Source organism: Mizuhopecten yessoensis, unplaced genomic scaffold (genome assembly GCF_002113885.1).
Source record: "Mizuhopecten yessoensis strain PY_sf001 unplaced genomic scaffold, ASM211388v2 scaffold10685, whole genome shotgun sequence".
NCBI lineage: Eukaryota > Metazoa > Mollusca > Bivalvia > Pectinida > Pectinidae > Mizuhopecten > Mizuhopecten yessoensis.
Window position 1 is genome coordinate 219,473 of NW_018408670.1, and position 20,023 is coordinate 239,495.

General features: G+C 35.9%; 1 protein-coding gene across 1 annotated transcript; it reads left to right on the forward strand.

Moving 5' to 3' along the window:
- The first annotated feature begins 1,673 nt into the window (after window positions 1-1,673).
- Window positions 1,674-18,627, forward strand: LOC110461811 (neutrophil cytosol factor 2-like). Its single transcript, XM_021515487.1, has 6 exons — window positions 1,674-1,941; window positions 8,504-8,586; window positions 10,849-10,957; window positions 13,833-13,973; window positions 15,556-15,669; window positions 16,157-18,627. Exons 1-6 carry the CDS (start codon window positions 1,780-1,782, stop codon window positions 16,784-16,786), a joined length of 1,239 nt encoding a protein of 412 aa, XP_021371162.1. The 5' UTR covers window positions 1,674-1,779; the 3' UTR covers window positions 16,787-18,627.
- Window positions 18,628-20,023: the final 1,396 nt, after the last annotated feature.

Consider the following 20,023-nt stretch of genomic DNA (forward strand, 5'->3'; position numbering starts at 1 on the left):
TATCGTATATAAGATATCTCATATAGTATATGAGATATCTTATATAGTATATGAGATATCTTATATAGAAATTAAATGAGATGCTATATAAGATATCTTATATGATATATAAGATATCTTATATCGTATATAAGATATCTCATTTAATTTTCTATATAAGATATCTCATATAGCTATAAAAGATATCTTATATAGGAACGAGATTTTAACAAAATGTCGAAAATGAAGTCTCCCCGTCCGGAATATCTCGAGGATCTAGGCTTGTTGTAACAACACGTGTTCCTGTCGCCGCCATTATGTCTGAGCCAACTTTAAGAGTGCGGGAAATGGCAGCCTCTGCTTTGGCCGCTATAAGAGAGACAAGGCAAGCTAGGCCTAGGGAAAATACAGCAGATTCCATGATTCTCGAGGGAGAAATTGGTTTCTGGTTTTTAATGCCACGAAAGCTCATTCTATATCAGATATCTTATATAGCAGCGAGATTTCAATTATATAAGATATCTTATATAATATATGAGATATCTTATATATTATATGAGATATCTTATATATTATATGAGATATCTTATATAGGAAATTAAATGAGATATCATATATGCGATATAAGATATCTTATATGCGATATAAGATATCTTATATAGTATATATGATATCTTATATACTTATATAAGATATCTCATTTAATTTCTTCATGAGATATCTCATATAGTATATAAGATATCTTATATATATTATATAAGATATCTCATATAGTATATGAGATATATTATATCGTATATAAGATATCTTATATCGCATATAATATATCTTATATCGTATATAAGATATCTCATATGCTATATAAGATATCTCATATCGTATATAAGATATGTCATATATATATAAGATATCTCATATAGATATAAGATATCTTTTATTGTATATGAGATATCTTATACAATTATATAAGATATCTTATATGATTCGATGAAATACAGGATCGACATTGCTCCTTGAATAAATGTTAAGTTGGCTTGCCATAGTATTCTGCCTCATTGAAACGCCACCCGCCATGTAGATCAAATCCCTGAAGTGTTGTGTCCCCATTGTATAAATCAGGATAACATTTATATAGTGACAACAGATCAAAAAGACATAAAATTTCTTCTTCTTTTTCTTCTTCTTCTTCTTTTAATTAGTATTTTTTTTACGATGATCAATGAACCACTTCTTTCTGATTCCGGTTACCCTAGTGTTTTTTTTTTATTTATAGTTTTGGCCGATTGCATATTTGTACAGCTTGTGTATCAAGCGACAATGAGGTTCCTTATCAAATTGATGATAAGCAGCAACAATTCCTTCTCTTGCATCTAACATCCGAGCCCATGCATACTAAACTGATGTGGTTTCAAACTTATGGCGCAATGAACTGTTAACTGAGGCGATATGAAAAAAATGGGGCAAAACGGTTTGGGGCGAATCGTCTGTAATTCCTATGTGTGGGCAATTGCATCGATGACAATCAATAATATCTTTCTCACGCATGAAGTACCCATTAACAATCATATAACGGAAGAATTCTGAAGCGTTACATAGAATTAATCCTATCCCGGATACGCATACACCGAATTTGAATAGTGCATCCCTGATAGCGGGAATACTAACAAAAGAAAGTTCTATATGCCCGAGGCTTATCGAAAGTAGTAGGAAATGATCGCATAACGCCCCACTAACACTACACAATGACAAGTTATGAAATGCCTTTAAAAGTCTGAACTGGGAGATACGAACTCGTGAAGCATGGCTCTGAAGGAGAACATTAGTGTATGGCTTGATGGTGTGCAGGCATTTGAGAGTGAAGATTTTGCAGGTGCACGGGAAACGTTCCTATCCATTTCTGACCCGACTGCTAGGATTTTGTTCAACATCGCCCGTGTATCGAGTCTGAACGATTCCGTAAAGGTAAGTACTAACTACCTGATGTTTACACTAGTACTCCCGATGGTCTAGATGATCATGTACACATGTACAGGTGCTGGATACACACAAACCATAGGTGCTTGTATAGTCTTGTATGCTAAAATTAGCTAGAAATACCTATATACTTGTATAAAATTAGCTAGATAATTAGCTAGAAATACCTATATATATATCTATTTCTAGCTAATTTTATGATTTTATCATATAAGTCTATACAAGCCCCTGTGCACAAACAGTGAGTTATCTAAGTCCGTGCTTATATGATTAATATAGTTCATTTATCCTAATTAATGGCTCACACGGAACAGAGGTAAAACAAATAACAATTTAGTTTGGTATCGTACATCACAATACCAATAAATAATCGGGTTCTGGAAAATATAGCATTTAACGTTATCATTACATTGTGTATGATACACAATGGTAGAACAGGGTAAGAGACAAAGAATCATTCACCCCCTTGTGGGTGAGAAAGGTGAATCTCAACCCTCGGGGAAAGATTTTTCAGTTGCCAAACACTCGGCAAAGCCTCGTGTTTGGCAACTTAAGAATCTTCCCCCTCTGGTTGAGATTCTCCTATCTCACCCCCAAGTGGGTGAAAGGTTCTATTAGTCTCAGCATTGTTGTGTACAGGACAGGTAGGAACCTCATTACATACAGACAATTAATTAAGGCACTTTGAACTAGATACATTTCTCCTTTGGCTGAATATCAGAGGCCCATCTAAAGTGATATATATATTATATATGGATATTTATATTGCTGTATACACTCTGGTCAACCTGAAAGGGTGTTTGGCCATACTGCCACAGAACAATGAATGCAATATAAGGTCAGTATAGCAAAGCTACTGGTCATGTTATAGTGTTATAACCTATATAATATACTAAGGTCAATGTAGATATATGTGTCTTTCAAAACAAATTGTCAGCGGAAGATTGTAACAGCAGCTGTATATGTTTACAAATATGGATGATGATCTCAATGAACCATCCATTCACAATACTTAGTGTTACCTTGCATTGATTGTGAATTGGTCAGTGATAATATTTCACAGAACAATCAGCTAGGATAAGTTTTGTTCTGCAGCTTTGCATTTGGTATTAAATACAAGCAGATGATCAGTGTAGCTTAGTTATACCACAATCAGTGCTACTCAGTGATACCTTAATTCTAATAGAGTTATTTTACATCTGTGTTTAAAATGATACCATTACATACTATTTACCAATAGAAATACATGCATTCATGTGTAAAGCATATATTTTTATTGGTAAATAATATGTAAAAGTCATGCTTTACTATTCATCATACCTGTATCAATGATACCTTGCATTATTTTACATCTATGTTTGAAATGATAAAATTGGGATGCATATTTCAATCTGAGAATCCAAAATATTACCACTGTTTAAATGATTTGTGCTCTGCACGGTCAATATGTGTCTGATATCAAACATTGACTGTTGATCGGTATATTATATATCTAACATGCCTCATCATTTCCTGTGACATAAACTGGTTTACGTGACTAAATACACATACACCTCCCATTCATCTCCATCATACACAATCAGTTAGGGGTAACTATTGCAGCTAGAGCTGACAATAGGACCACTGGGAAAGTTTAACTGTTGTGGTCCACACTTTTGAAATAGTATTGCAACTGCATCAAATAAATGATAAAAAAATAAGCTATTTTTGATTATTTAACTTAAAATACAATTAATTCTTCTGTTAATGAAATCAAAAATATTTAATATCATTCAGTTTTTGCAATGTGAAGTTTTATTAATTATCATATTAATTATACGGTTATGTCACAAATATCAGCACTAAAATGCACATTCCCAATTATCAAACTCTAAAAGGAAAAAATGCATACTAGACAGTAATATATAAACTATTAAAAAAAACTATTAAAAAGCTTGAACCTACTTTAAACATTGATAAATTTATGTACCGTTGGCAATTTTTATTGTATTTATTTATTTTTGCTGTAAGTGCAGGACACTAAGTAAATTAATCAAAACCTATTAAAGTTCGGTTTAATTGTCCTCTTGGATTGGATGAAACCCTACAGACAACGCTGTAAACCAAACCTACGGATGCTCGCTTATACCTGCACTACAAATCCTGTCACCCTATGCGCCAAATTTGGAACAAACCCCCTGGCTAATTTATGACAGTGCGATGAATTTGCACTGCAGAGTTTGTTTGTCTTTCTAAATATGTTTATGTATCTATGAAACGGGAGAAGAACTGTATTTACTCTTCGCTATAATGTAGACTATTATAGTAGCTATGATTTGTGCATGACCTATATATTTACAACAATAGCACATATCTACTGTATTTAGAACGTATTTATTAAATAAATAGCCAACAATTCTATAAACAAGGATAGTCGTATTTATCATAATCACCACCATTTTTATTTATAATACATGCCTATTTTATAACTGTTAATCCATCTAACGTAAACCTTTGTTTTATGCATACCATTGTAACGCTCTCTCCGAGGATAGGAGGCGTCGTGTTTGTCTTGGGATGGAGTTGTGGTGCGATAGAGAACAGACACAAGTAATAATTAACGTTCACATATTTATTAACTCCAGCATGTAAAGTTCACAGTTATCCATACACAGTTCACAACACGTTCATTTATCTTCTGTAATCCATACACGGTTCACAACACGTTCATTTATCTCCCGTACTCAATACACGGTTCACAACACGTTCATTTAGCTCCCGTACTTCATACACGGTTCACAACACTTTCATTTATCTCCCGTACTCCATACCCGGTTCACAACACGTTAATTTATCTCCCGTAATCCATACACGGTTCACAACACGTTCATTTATCTCCCGGACTCCATACACGGTTCACAACACGTTCATGTATCTCCCGTACTCCATACACGGTTCACAACACTTTCATTTATCTCCCGTACTCCATACCCGGTTCACAACACGTTAATTTATCTCCCGTAATCCATACACGGTTCACAACACGTTCATTTATCTCCCGGACTCCATACACGGTTCACAACACGTTCATGTATCTCCCGTACTCCATACACGGTTCACAACACGTTAATTTATCTCCCGTACTCCATACACGGTTCACAATACGTTCATTTATCTCCCGTACTCCATACACGGTTCACACCACGTTCATTTATCTCCCGTACTCCATACACGGTTCACACCACGTTCATTTATCTCCCGTACTCCATACACGGTTCACAGCACGTTCATTTATCTCCCGTACTCCATACACGGTTCACAACACGTTCATTTATCTCCCGTACTTCATACACGGTTCACAACACTTTCATTTATCTCCCGTACTCCATACACAGTTCACAACTCGTTCATTTATCTCCCGTACTCCATACACAGTTCACAACACGTTCATTTATCTCCCGTACTCCATACGTTTCCTTAACAGTTCTCTCACACAACATCCACTTCAGTCTCCATTCTACAATATCACTAAAAACTCTAAAACTAGCTGAACTACACGTCTACTACTCCTACTAAAACGTAACTCTCTCCAATAGTAGTGCACGCTTTTCGTTATATATGACCCCCATATTTATAGGTGCTGAAATTAGCTTACGCGACCATTGGTCAACGTGGTGATGAGGTGATGCAGTGCAGGTGGACATTATTGATTTATTCTAAGCCTTGACCAGTACTTTAACAAGTTACCTAACTTATCCATGGCAGTACCTTGGCCTCTTCTATATTTAGCGCTTCCCAAATTAATATCAAAACTACTACTGTCCGTATCCTACGGGTCATTACACCTTACAGTATCGCCAATATAGTGACTTACACAACTATGCATACGTATACTCTATTATCACATCACCAATTTAGTTGTTAACACACGTATCGATGGCGTCACAATGTTATTGTTATTCAGATGATGTCTCGCCTCTGAGTTAAAACATGCATGCTGCTCCAATAATATCCGACGTTTAGAAGAGTTTTGCCGTGTTGTTCGCACTTTTTCCTTGATTTTTACTTTCACCAGTGTGAACTCAGTATACCTTCTTGGTATCCACGGTATAATCGATGAAGATATAGAAGATACATCACTTATCTAGGACGTTGTGTGTCCAACCCTCTTCTGTTCTACTCTTGGTTATAATCAACTTACACAAAAGTAAATTAAAACTCAACCCATGAGGTCCAGAACACATGCAAGACATGTTTGAATGAAAATAGGTTTGTTGATAATATCTTGTACATAATGAACACATTTAAGGAATAAATTGTTATGGATGGGATCAGTGAAATGCCACTCACCTAGCTTTGGTATATAAAGTGACAGAAAGAAAAATATGAACAGTTTGATTAAATCTTTTCATTGAATATTTGAAAATTCAAACATCTCTGGGAAGAATATTATGTCCCCCAAACAAAGTGGGGGGGATGTATTCTTTATCTCAAGAACGAACAAAGATGTAATGTTCATATTTCAGCACATGATAAAGGACGACAATCTCATGACACCCGAACAAAATCATAATCATAATGTCAAAGGTCAAGGTCACAGATTGAAATATGGAGTTTTTTAAAACCTTTTTTTGAACGACCATAACTTTAAAAGCTTTTGTTATACTGCATGAATGCTTTGTACTTGTAGATCTTTCAAATATCTGGAAAATGACACAATGAACAAAATGATGTATCCTTTTCCGTTCTCACTTTAATAGTGACCAAGTAATAGGAATTCTCCTGACAGGTGAATTTTTACCAATTCTGCTTTCAAACTACCAACAAAGGGAGGTAATCTGAAAAATGAAATTTGAATAGGTTTTCAGTTTTTATGAATAAAATTTCACTCATTTTAGGTAAAATATAAGGCTTTGAGATCATGAGACGTTTCTGTCTTGTTTGATGACGTCATAGTTACTGTGATGTCATAACTATGACGTCATCAATGGGCATCTTTGACATCATCAAGGCTCACTGATATCAAAATTAACACCAGGAAACCCATCACGACAACAAACTAGCAACAGACACACTTCCTGTAATCGATGAACAGCACCAAAATATCAGATATTTTGAAACATCAGACAAGTGACACCATATATATATAGCAACCATTGTTTACTTTCCTCACCTAGAATTGACAGTGACCCTCAGAAATTGTTCATTTAACATATATTTTACTAGAAGAAAATGTTTTCCTTCAGCTGTAATTATGGAAATAAAATTTATTGACATTATTGACTTTGCTTATTTAATCTGTAATACTGAATCAAGTGGAAAAAAACTATATGAAATAGTGTAATTAGAATGAAAACATATATTATACACATTTTCAATAAATACAACTTTATGTATTAGTAACCATGGATATTGGGAGCTGAACTGAGTGAAACAGACTGAAATCTAGTTTGAATGCATCAGGAAATAGCCTGTGAATTATTTGTTGTTTGACATCAACTTAAACAATTACACAATTAACACATATGTGATGAATTTTGAAGTGCGTGTGAAAAGGGCAAGTTACCCCCTTTAAACACCCCACAGGTGACCTACATGTATATATTGACCTATATATGTAACTTTAAAAAAAAGATTTTTGTAGTTTTAAGCAATAATGAATGAAAGTGAAGCTGAATCAAGCATAAAAAGGCTTTTTTTTTCTTCAGAAAAATCAAAATTCTATGTGTATAAGGTAGCAGAATACGGTACAAATGGTCTGATTCTAAAAATTAAGGGCATGTCTCAAAAACATGGATAGTGGATTCAACCTGCACAACACCTTTATATATATTTATAAACTACATTTTGAATACATTTTGTTTAGAAGACTGATTTTTTTTCAAAAACTTCTTTTCCACAGATTTGAGACTTGTGAAAACCATGGTTACCACATCAAATAATGTAAAAACACATGATTTTTAACCCAAAATTTGACCCCGCCAGGAAGTAGTAATGTTTTTCTTAAAACCTGTCTGAAATTAAATATTGCCTACTCGCTAACAGAAATACTCAGGTTTTAGCAAAGGTTATTCCGATGGATTTTTCACAATATTTACACATGTATACTGAGTAAAAAATAGACTACATGAAAAGCTATAGCTAGCTTTTGTTGTGTAGACACATATTTGTAAATGCCCAAAACTGTAGTCTCAAACCACATTTATTTACATTATGAAGCCCACATAGTCAACTTCATCATGTATGTGCCGATTTTAGTGCTAATTTTTTTTTTTTGAAACATGAAATATTACAGGGGTTATTCATTGTATAAAAATATCACCTATGGCCACTGTACGCTACTGTACACTGCTACCTCTGATTGGTCGCAATTTAGAAATTGTTCGATTTCACTCAAATTTCAAAAGTATGTACATTGTAGGTGTATTATGGCATTGCGATCCTTTTCTGATGCGTCTTTGCAACTATGGGGGGGGGGGGGGGGGGGGGGGGGGGGGGGGGGGGGGGGAGTTTGGGGGACTTCTGTTATGATCCCCCACATTAAAATTACTACTTGTTTTCATTGTTGCAGTATCTGACTGAAGCTATTGAAAAGGACCCCCATCTGGCCGTAGCCTACTACCAGCGAGGGCTGCACTACTTCACAAAGAAACAGTAAGTTTGTACAGGGTAGCATCGTATTACCGCACAGGGCTGCACTACTTCAAAAAGAAACAGTAAGTTTGTACGGGGTTGCATCGTATTACCGCACAGGGCTGTACTACTTCACAAAGAAACAGTAAGTGTGTACGGGGATGCATCGTATTACCGCACAGGGCTGCACTACTTCAAAAAGAAACAGTAAGTTTGTACGGGGTTGCATCGTATCAACGCACAGGGCTGCACTACTTCACAAAGAAACAGAAAATTTGTACAGGGTTGCATCGTATTACCGCACAGGGCTGCATTACTTCACAAAGAAGCAGTAAGTTTGTACGGGGTAGCATCGTTTTACAACACAGGGCTGCACTACTTCACAAAGAAACAGTAAGTGTGTACCGGGTTGCATCGTATTACCGCACAGGGCTGCACTACTTCACAAAGAAGCAGTAAGTTTGTACGGGGATGCATCGTATTACCGCACAGGGCTGCACTACTTCACAAAGAAGCAGTAAGTTTGTACGGGGTTGCATCGTATTACCACACAGGGCTGCACTACTTCACAAAGAAACAGTACGTTTGTACGGGGTTGCATCGTATAACCGCACAGGGCTGCACTACTTCACAAAGAAACAGAAAATTTGTACAGGGTTGCATCGTATTACCGCACAGGGCTGCATTACTTCACAAAGAAGCAGTAAGTTTGTACGGGGATGCATCGTATTACCGCACAGGGCTGCACTACTTCACAAAGAAACAGTAAGTTTGTACGGGGTTGCATCGTATCAACACACAGGGCTGCACTACTTCACAAAGAAACAGTAAATTTGTACAGGGTTGCATCGTATTACCGCACAGGGCTGCACTACTTCACAAAGAAGCAGTAAGTTTGTACGGGGTAGCATCGTTTTACAACACAGGGCTGCACTACTTCACAAAGAAACAGTAAGTTTGTACGGGGTAGCATCGTATTACCGCACAGGGCTGCACTACCTCACAAAGAAACAGTAAGTTTGTACAGGGGTGCATTGGATTACAACACAGGGCTGCACTACTTCACAAAGAAAAAGTAAGTTTGTACAGGGTTGCATCGTATTACAACACAGGGCTGCACTACTTCACAAAGAAACAGTAGGGTTTGTACAGGGTTGCATCGTATTACCGCACAGGGCTTCACTACTTCACAAAGAAGCAGTAAGTTTGTACAGGGTTGCATCGTATTACCGCACAGGGCTGCACTACTTCACAAAGAAGCAGTAAGTTTGTACAGGGTTGCACCGTATTACCGCACAGGGCTGCACTACTTCACAAAGAAGCAGTAAGTTTGTACAGGGTTGCATCGTATTACCACACAGGGCTGCACTACTTCACAAAGAAAAAGTAAGTTTGTACAGGGTTGCATCGTATTATCACACAGGGCTGCACTACTTCACAAAGAAACAGTAAGTTTGTATGGGGTTGCATCGTTTTATCACACAGGGCTGCACTACTTCACAAAGAAACAGTAAGTTTGTACGGGGTTGCATCGTATTACCACACAGGGCTGCACTACTTCACATAGAAACAGTAAGTTTGTACAGGGTTGCATCGTATTACCACACAGGGCTGCACTACCTCACAAAGAAACATTAAGTTTGTACAGGGTTGCATCGTATTACCACACAGGGCTGCACTACTTCACAAAGAAACAGTAAGTTTGTACAAGGTTGCATCGTATTACTATACAGGGCTGCACTACCTCACAAAGAAACAGTAAGTTTGTACAGGGTTGCATTGTATTACAACCCAGGGCTGCACTACTTCACAAAGAAACAGTAAGTTTGTACAAGGTTGCATCGTATTACCACACAGGGCTGCACTACCTCACAAAGAAACAGTAAGTTTGTACGGGGTTTGCATCGTATTACCACACAGGGCTGCACTACTTCACAAAGAAACGGTAAGTTTGTACAGGGTTGCATCATATTACCGCACAGGGCTGCACTACTTCACAAAGAAACAGTAAGTTTGTTCAGGGTAGCATCGTATTACCACACAGGGCTGCTCTACCTCACAAAGAAACAGGAAGTTTGTACACTATTCATCAGACGTGTATATAAGGATTTTCCTGATAAAGCCTGTTAAATCTGAACCCACATTTGTAATGCAACACCAAGAGAGGGAGAAAAACAGCTGGGTAGTTCAATGGCCTGTTTATGTATGTGCTAGTTACCAGGCATTTAAGACATGTAATATATTTACATTTATTTTTTTGTAATTTTCATTGGAATATTATAGGTATGATCGGGCCCTACAGGACTTTAATAAATCAGAGGAGAAGATGCATGGGCGACCAGTACTGGACTACAGTCAGCTGGGAATGGCATTCAAATTGCATTCTGCAGAGGTGTGTGTCTTCTGCAATTGTAACGAAATAGATTCTGCTTTGTCATAAATATAAGTCAATATTAAATATAGCAATAGGTATACATTCAGATTTGTTCATATTATATTGCTTGTTCTTGCTAAGGATTTAATTAATAGTTCATTGATATAACTCTGCTTTATTTAGTCATTATAAAAGTAATTTATTGAATTCACTCTCCTCACTTTTAACCTGACTTTACTGTCCAGGAAATTATCTTTTTAATGAGGAATGTCATTAATGAGAGCATAACTACAACTGCTATTTGCTGTGTATGAATATATAGCCTGAATACCACTGCTTCCATCGTGTGACTACGTAAGAATATTATTCAAACGTTCGCCAGCACTTAAATCAATACTAATTTAATAGTTCATTCATTTCAATTGTTATCTTTTTCTAAATATCAAATACAAATGATTCAGATGTGATAGCATTGTTTTACCTTTTAATTATCACCCCGCAACGAAAGTTCGAGGGGATATAGGATTCCGCCTGTACGTAGGTATGTTACACTCTTTGTCATCGCTCTGGCGATTTCATTCCTCAACGAAATTTCATGTAACTTCATACAAGTGTAAAGTATGACAATACCTTGAAAAAGTTTGCGTTTCTGGTTTCTACGTTTAAGGTCAAGGTCAAGGTCACTGTTTCCATTTTTTTTTTTTGTAATTGTTTATTTTTCGACGATTTTTTCATAATACATATAATCATGAAAAGAAGCACACACACACACACACATACCCAAACTTACAGAACATATATGCTAGCACGAGATAACTTGTTATACAACCATCATATTCTGCATATTTATTTATTAAAACATTTCCTCATTCTCCTACCCCTAGAGGATATGCGCTAAGAAGAATAAATTCAAACTTCCAAGCCTAGCATGGTATATGTATCACTGTTCACCAACACACACACTCATATCACAATATGTACATGATCATTTGAGCACTGATATATCTACATTGTGGACACTAATACATGTTACTGCACTGTATACATGTTCGATAGTTAAGCTATTTAATTGTACATACATGAATATGTACAATATATAAACACACATGCGTACACATGAGACTTGTATGCGGTCAGCTGTCTACATATATTGACACTCATATGCCTCATACCTAGCTGTATCTATATAATTCATCTTTTACACTCCCACACACACACACCATCCACCACACAACACACCATATCAAACTCTAAGACACCTATCCATTACACAGGTTAATACACACATCACTCTCTTCCTTTAGAACCATAAATAATAGTATACATCTGTTGTGTACATCAAACTATAAGAGTAAAATCAGTAGTATAAGTTTAGAGAGAGAGAGAGAGAGAGAGGAGAGAGAGGGAGAGAGAAAAGAGAGAGAAGAGAGAGAGAGATGAGAGAGATAGGGGAGGCAATCTTACATGTAAAACTTGTATATCCTTAAGTAGCCAGTGACTTAATCAGAAACTGCTGAGGCCTTGGATATATACCATATACAAAAAATAAATTAAAACACAGGAAAAATAAATTAACAAAACAGCTATATATCTATTATAGGTTTCCATTTTCTCCAACCTGTTTCAAATTTCATTTTGACATGCTCACTTTTACCGTTATTAATATAGTTTTGGACAATGAAATGATCTTTAATAACATTAATTAGTGCATTGAGATTTAAAGATTTGCAGAGACATCTAGTCTTGTATATATAATGCTTGATAAGAATTAAAATTTCATTATCAACAAAGCTGGAAAGGTGTGAAACTATTCCAAAAAGGAAGGATTCCTTATTAAATGAAAACGGGATAAAAAATAGATCCAGCAGAGTTTCAAATCTCTGCAGTAATTTCTGCACTTCTCGACATTCCCAAAGACAATGAATTATTGTTTCATGTTCTATATTACACAAAGTACATAACAGACTAGGGGTTTCCATTTTTAGAAAAACTTTGTCATCGCTCTACCGACTTCATTCCTCAAGAAAATTTCATGAAACTTTATACAAGTGTTTGGTATGGCAATGCCTTAAACAAGTTGATGTTTCGGGTTTCTATGTTGAAGGTCAAGGTCACTATAACTATTTTTAGAAAACAAATTGTCATCACTCTAGCGACTTCATTAACGAACAGAATTTTATGAAACTTCTTGCAAGTGTTTGGTATGGCAATATCTTGAACAAGTTCACGTTTCAGGTTACTGCATTAAAGGTCTAGGTCACTTTTACTATTTTTCCAAAAAAACTTTGTTGTCGCTCTAGCGACTTCATTTCCTCTTACATATGTCACAATGTGTGAATGCAAAGGGAATTTGTTTCACTTCTGATGGCTTGTTTTGTTCAGGAAAAGCAGCATGTGATGTCAGATGTTACTCTGTAGCTGTTCTAGTTATTGATAACAGCAGAAGAGTTTGACTTCTTGGGAAAAACATTAGTCTTGTTTGAAAATACAAGCAATGAACTGCAAAGATGCAGACCTACTGGTGGAACTCTCACATGTGTCACAGATAAACTTATCAGGTTGCACTTTCATGCACTATTCCATTTGTCTGTAACATGTGGCAGTCATACCAGAAGGTCTGTCACACCTATGCACTTTATTATTTAATTAAACAAAACAATGTTCGCATTTGGAACAAAACGTGCATGCAAGTGTTTAATTCACATCAGGACATTCATTTGAGACACAGGAAGAGCTATAACTAGCAACGTTAGAGATTTAGTTACAGTCAGTTTTATGTATTTACATTTACATATAAGCATAGCTACCGGTATACCTGTCATGTACGTAGCAGAGGAAGGGGTACAGCCAGCAACATTGGAGGTTGAGGTTAAAGCCAGTTTTTCCGTTACAGTTAACTATTACCAAGGCAGCTGTGTGGCAGAAGATAGGACATAGTAAGCAGGAAATTGAAGAAAGTGTAATAAAAGCAAGTCAGGAAGCTGAAGAGGATGCAATGAAAAGAAAATGTGCGAGTGCTCTTCAGAAACTTGAGGTACTTTTTTGCATAATATTCTGTCTGAGTGATAATCATTTTAAGAATAGATATCTATCTGTTGGGAGTGGGTTATCGGGTAAGAATCCCATTACAACTGTCAAAAACTACAATTACGGAGTAGAAACTGTTTTCCCGGCGTGAGTGTAGCATTGATAAATCATTTCTGAAAAGGAAACCATAACTTGTGGAACTTTTGTGAAAAAATATGTAAAAACGAAATGAACGAAATATTCCAGGGGGTCTGACAAGGATCGCAACCCTGGAGATTCCGTTCGTTATACTGTCACTCCAACCAAATGCGTTACATGGTCAACAGAAATACCCAGACCGAAACCCACCGAAGATATTCAAAATGAAACCAAGGGGAGGTTACTGTTTACATGCAAAAAAATTGATGTTGAATTCTCTAGTGTTTTGTCTGCATTGGGACAGGGGCCCTTAAAGCAATAAAATTGTACAGCCTGAAGGTCAAAGCTCAACGTCACAAAGGTCACTCAATGAATGTATGGCCAAACTTATTAGAATTGTTCACTAAGGCATACAAAAAGGAGATATGGATGTTACTGAGGTTGCAGTTCTAACAGTTTTTAAGTCAAGCTCACTTGCACAACTTGAAGTCAACATATGAATAGTCTATTCAAAAACTTGTTGACATAAAGAGGAAACATCTGTATGACTGATACTGCAGCCATCGAAGTTAGGCACGCAGTGTCCTCTCAATACCTGGAGTAGATACTGATGGGTTAGCTGTTATAGGAAGGTTAATAAGCCAGAGTAGTTGTTGATGGGTCAGCTGATATAGGAAGGTTAATAAGCCAGAGTAGTTGTTGATGGGGCAGCTGTTATAGGAAGGTTAATAAGCCAGAGTAGTTGTTGATGGGGCAGCTGTTATAGGAAGGGAAATAAGCATGAGTAGTTGTTGATGGGTCAGCTGTTATAGGAAGGTAAATAAGCCGGAGTAGTTGTTGATGGGTCAGCTGTTAAAGGAAGGTAAATAAGCATGAGTAGTTGTTGATGGGTCAGCTGTTATAGGAAGGTAAATAAGCATGAGAGCTGGTACAATTTCAAAAATAAACATGAAAATGATAACGTATTTTTCTGAAGGTAACATTTAGAATAAACTATTAACTTGAATGAGACTTTCAGAAAATATCTGTCCGAAATAATTGGGAGTGACAGTCTCTACACAATATACTGAGATACTTTTAACATATACCATAAAGTTTCTTTTTTCTCACCCGTAAATCTTCACTTTCCAGCATTCATGATAGCGTTACTCCACTTGGTTCCATTAATGCAGCTAAACATGTGTACCATAATGTTGTATTACTATATAGCTAGTATACTGACAGTTCAAAGATTTTCCTTTAACATGAATAACTTACAAATTCATTTATTTCCATCATACAAACAACTGGTCACTTGGTTGTTCCTGGTACTTCAAAGGGGATATTATAAGTTATAAAAGAAATAAGGTCCAATAAGTGATAGTAAATAAATAGCAGCTAAATCTATCGGTACACCAGTAAGTCTATACATGTGTCCTGAAGTGTTTCTGTTCTTGCTTGTCTTATGGCAGGGTCGTGGCAATGGTGGTCTGGACCCTGTACAAATACACAGTCATTGTATTTTCCATCCTCCAAAAAGTCTGACTAAAAATTTAAAGAAAAGAGAATATGTTGGCAAGGCAAAGGTATGTTATTTTACTTCGTTGAATGTTAATGTATGATTAAGGTTCTCCAGCTTATTAGTTGATAAGTGTCTTTTTGCTCAAAAGATATGATTTTTTTACATAGATGCAGATAAATCTTAATTTGAAAATCTGCAATTTTATCTCTGAATTAAGAATAACATGAAACCAAATTTGCTCTATTAAAATCATTTGAAGTAATCATTATCTGTTAAAATTATTGAAATTTTACTTATACATGTATACTCAATATTTTTTTTTTTTTTTTAAACAAACATTTTTAAGCATAATTTTGTTTGAAAGACTGGCATAAACTGCAAAAAGAATGCAGCTTCACAAACACATAAAGCAAAACATTGTTTGAAAGACCAGCATAAACTGCAAATATAATTATGTTTGATAGGCAGACATAACTGTACAGTCCTACATATAGCAAGCAACATACTAGGTAAAACACAGCAGACTAATATACAGTGGTGTTTGTGTACAGGTGGTGTCCGACTATCAGCAGAGGAGCAGAGAGAGTTCTCCTAATCCTGACGGGAGGCAACCTATCAGTCAACAGGCTGACCTTACCATTCCCCCTGACAGGCCGAGGAAGGCTCAAACATTGCCTGGAAGTATGGAACAGCCAGGACACAGCTCTGGGAGAGGATCCAACCAACTAGATATATCTTCTGATGGACAGAAAAAGTCTGCAACAATGGCAGGCACCACTGTAACGAAACGTTTGCCCCCTCCGCCTAACAGAGCAGCGCCTATATTGTCCATGAATCACACCGATTCAAAGTCAGCAGAGGACCTATCTTCAGACAAACATGCCAATTCTTTATTTGTGGAAAAGCAGAAAGCCAGAAGACACAGCCACGATGTTCCTAGGGAATTTGGCTCAGAATTGACAAAAGTTTTAGCAGGACAGCTAACGAAAGTGAAAGTAGGAGAAACTATAGATACTAACAATAGCAAAGTGAAAGAAGATCATTCCAGTGATAGAAATGGTAGTGTACCACCCCCTCGGCCCCCTCGACCCCCACGTCCACGTCCCCCAGAAATTGTGGTAGAATCTGAAAATGACATCCCTCCTCCTGTTCCTAGAAAAGATTATCCAAAACCACGATAATACAAATACTTATTTCTAGATTGTCTAGATTAAAAAGTAAGGATAAAGTATATACATTTTTGTATCATTGTTTTCATGGTGGTTAAAGCTTCATGTAATTGATTTTCCTGAAGATTGTACAGACAGGGAAGAAACCGAGTAGTAAATATGTTTATATGTTAATTTCCAGGTACATGTGTACTTTGTCACATAGGATGTCATTTGTTCCTGTGATCACCACAAATCTACAAAACTTCAGCATTATCAGTTACACGTTATAGTATTTTATCTTAAGAGTCCTGAAGTCGGATTGGTTGAGACAGAATTTTGGGCTCTTCAATGTATTAGAGAAGGCTTTTCTCAGTCTTGGCTTATCGGTACAATGTATCATGTTCTGAATGACAACGTTGTATATCTAGGCTTTACATTTTTGCTCCATTACTCTATACAATACAAGAAGTCCAACAGACCTCACATGTACACGTCACTGTGTATACATCTTGAGGAGTAGTACACCAGTAGATTGAATATAGGATACTGTGATCTATATTTTCCACTTCGCTGACTTCAGTTTTACTGTGCATTTAGCTCCATGTCTTTAGTTAGACTTCTTTTTTTGCTTTTTTCTATCTAGTGGGAGCAGGGACATATGTATGTTTAACAAACATTTCTAGGTCATAATGGGAACCTTTTAATAATTTAATAGCATTAGGTGACGGCTCGAAATACTTGTTGTTGTGAAGTCTACACAATTTTTGTTTACTTGGACGTCATATTTAACCCTTCACCCCTATGTAACTTGAGTAGACTCTACCATGCATTGATCTGGGTGAGTCCATTATGGTCTACAGTGGTGAAAGGGTTCCGAGGTGTGATATGCGTCTTGCTCACTACACAGGGTAATACATTTTTGACTTGGGCAAGTGCTTTAATTTAACACACCTTCTCTGGGCAAGCATGTACATTTGATCATTTAAATGATGTTTTTATTAATGTCCATTTCAACAAAAATAATTTACACAAAAAAACTTTCAGTTTTGGGTAAGTGCAATTTTGGTTCCCACTTGTTTTAACGCTTTTAAACCTTTCCTATACTTCCTATTTTGTCTATATCAATTGTCTAGTACACAAATATCCTGATGAGAGGAAAATGGGTTATGGAATGATGGATTAAATTTGAAATTTTGGTATTTAATTATGATTGACATTTTGTAAATTATATAAAATATTACAGTTATTTGAGTTTAGCTGCCTAGGGTCATCTTTTAATGGAATCATTGAATGTGGTATTTTAGTTATATCTTCCAAATGGCCAAATATTTTGCTCAGAATTATGATTTACAGAACTAATGTATCTTAAATTTGATGGATTTGTTTAAGAGTTTGACTGTTTAAGGTGCCCCTGATACATATCCAAGTGTTGAGATTGTATGTTGTTCTTTACTTCATCACTGATGTTTCTTGCTAATTTTATCTAATGAACAAGAGAGTGGTAGTAATATGTTAAGCATGTCTTGTTCTCTAGTTAAAGGGTTTTATCTATTAAAGTCTTTACAGGAAGAGAAAAGTTTCGTAGTTAAGAGATATACAAATAATTATGTACACATTTTGTTCATAAACATGTGCCTGATTAGGTACAAAGATAATTATACAAGGAAATGAGGGGATGTCATGGTGCTTTATGTCATAGCTTTACTGTTCAAGATGTCTCCAGAGAAAACAAGATGTGTTTTTAACATTCCATGACACTACATGAACAGTTCACATCTGTTAGTGGATATCATTTGTACTGATATATAATTATCACATAATGTACTGTGTTATCCAGTGAATATACCCATGTCATATGTTCTTTTGCATATTAACCCATGTAATATGACCTCTCAGCCCTGTGATTGGTTGTAAGTTTCAACTGTCTCAATTGTGACGTCACCGCTTGGTTAAGTACATGACGTCACAGACTTATACACTGGAGTCAAAATGGTGGCTTTTTACATTTCGAGGTTGCATGAAAATTGTTGTTTCACACGATTAATGCCTTAAATCTTGACCGTATTCATTTCATATGAATTTTATGAAACTCGTCACAAATTTTTCATTTAAGCTCGTCAGAGGCTCGCTAAATTGAAAAATTCTTAGACTCGTTTCATAAATACCATATGAAATGGAAACTCATGTACCGTGGTAAGATCCTATATTGATATAACTGTTATTCTACAATATATAGCACTACTTAGTACTATCTACAGTGTAGTGACATTGTGCAATGTTTTATCAGGATGGCAAGTCTTGGTGGTATATCCTAGGAAATCGGGGCCTCAGTGGACGAGTGGTTAACATATCTTACCATCGGCTATCACTTTAGCCCTCCACAACTGGGCTGTCGGTTTGAGTCACCAGGTGGGTGGTTTTCTTCAGGTACTCAGTTTTCCTCCACCACCAAAGCCTGACTTGTCCATAAAGAAATAGGCTATTTGGTCAAATTACACCCTTAAAATTGAATAATTACTTTTACTAACGAAAATTTACATAGTTGATAATGACATGACCTGAAGCCAATGTGTAGTATGGTCAATTTATTTTGAGAAAGCCTGTGATAAGTATAGCTACAACCAAAATAGTGCTTTCAGTGTAAAGTAAACATGTACACAGTAGTACTACACAGTGTCAGTTACGAGTCCGAGTTCACACATAACCCGCGGGTTTGAAACAGCAGGTCGGTGGTTTTCTTTAGGTTTACTGGTCTCCTCCACGACAATAGCTGTTAATAAGACGTAAACATAAATAAACCTAAACAATCATATTGAAACAAACACACAAGAATGTTAAGGGAAAATCCTGAAAATGTCGTTGAAATATTACTCAACCATCCACGTCTCCTTTTCTGTAGCTTCTAACTTTAAACAAGCAGAAATAAACAAAAAATGAATTATTTATTAAAAAAAGAATCATGAATCATACTGTTTTTCAGATACATGTATAAATGTATATCAAATATCCTAAATCTCTACGACACTAAATTGATATAGTTTCTTTATACTATATTTTTTTTATCAAGTTTTGTTTATTTTTGTTTTAAATTGTATAAATTTATAGTGTACATGATTTCTAAATATTGCCTTTATACATGTAGATACTTTAATTTACATCATTTTGATGAAATTATTTTATTATGCTTAATATGATATTAACATAGAGTGACACCTGTCTGTTCCGATCTCTCGCTGCTCCCTCACATTGTCACTTACGGGGAATTAT

Excerpts from the sequence above, each read along its gene's own strand:
- LOC110461811 (XM_021515487.1), top strand. The coding sequence starts at position 1,780 with ATGGCTCTGAAGGAGAACATTAGTGTATGGCTTGATGGTGTGCAGGCA. Across the intron at positions 10,958-13,832 it reads TCAAATTGCATTCTGCAGAG|TTAACTATTACCAAGGCAGC; the intron begins GTGTGTGTCTTC and ends TTTCCGTTACAG. Across the intron at positions 13,974-15,555 it reads GTGCTCTTCAGAAACTTGAG|GGTCGTGGCAATGGTGGTCT; the intron begins GTACTTTTTTGC and ends GTCTTATGGCAG.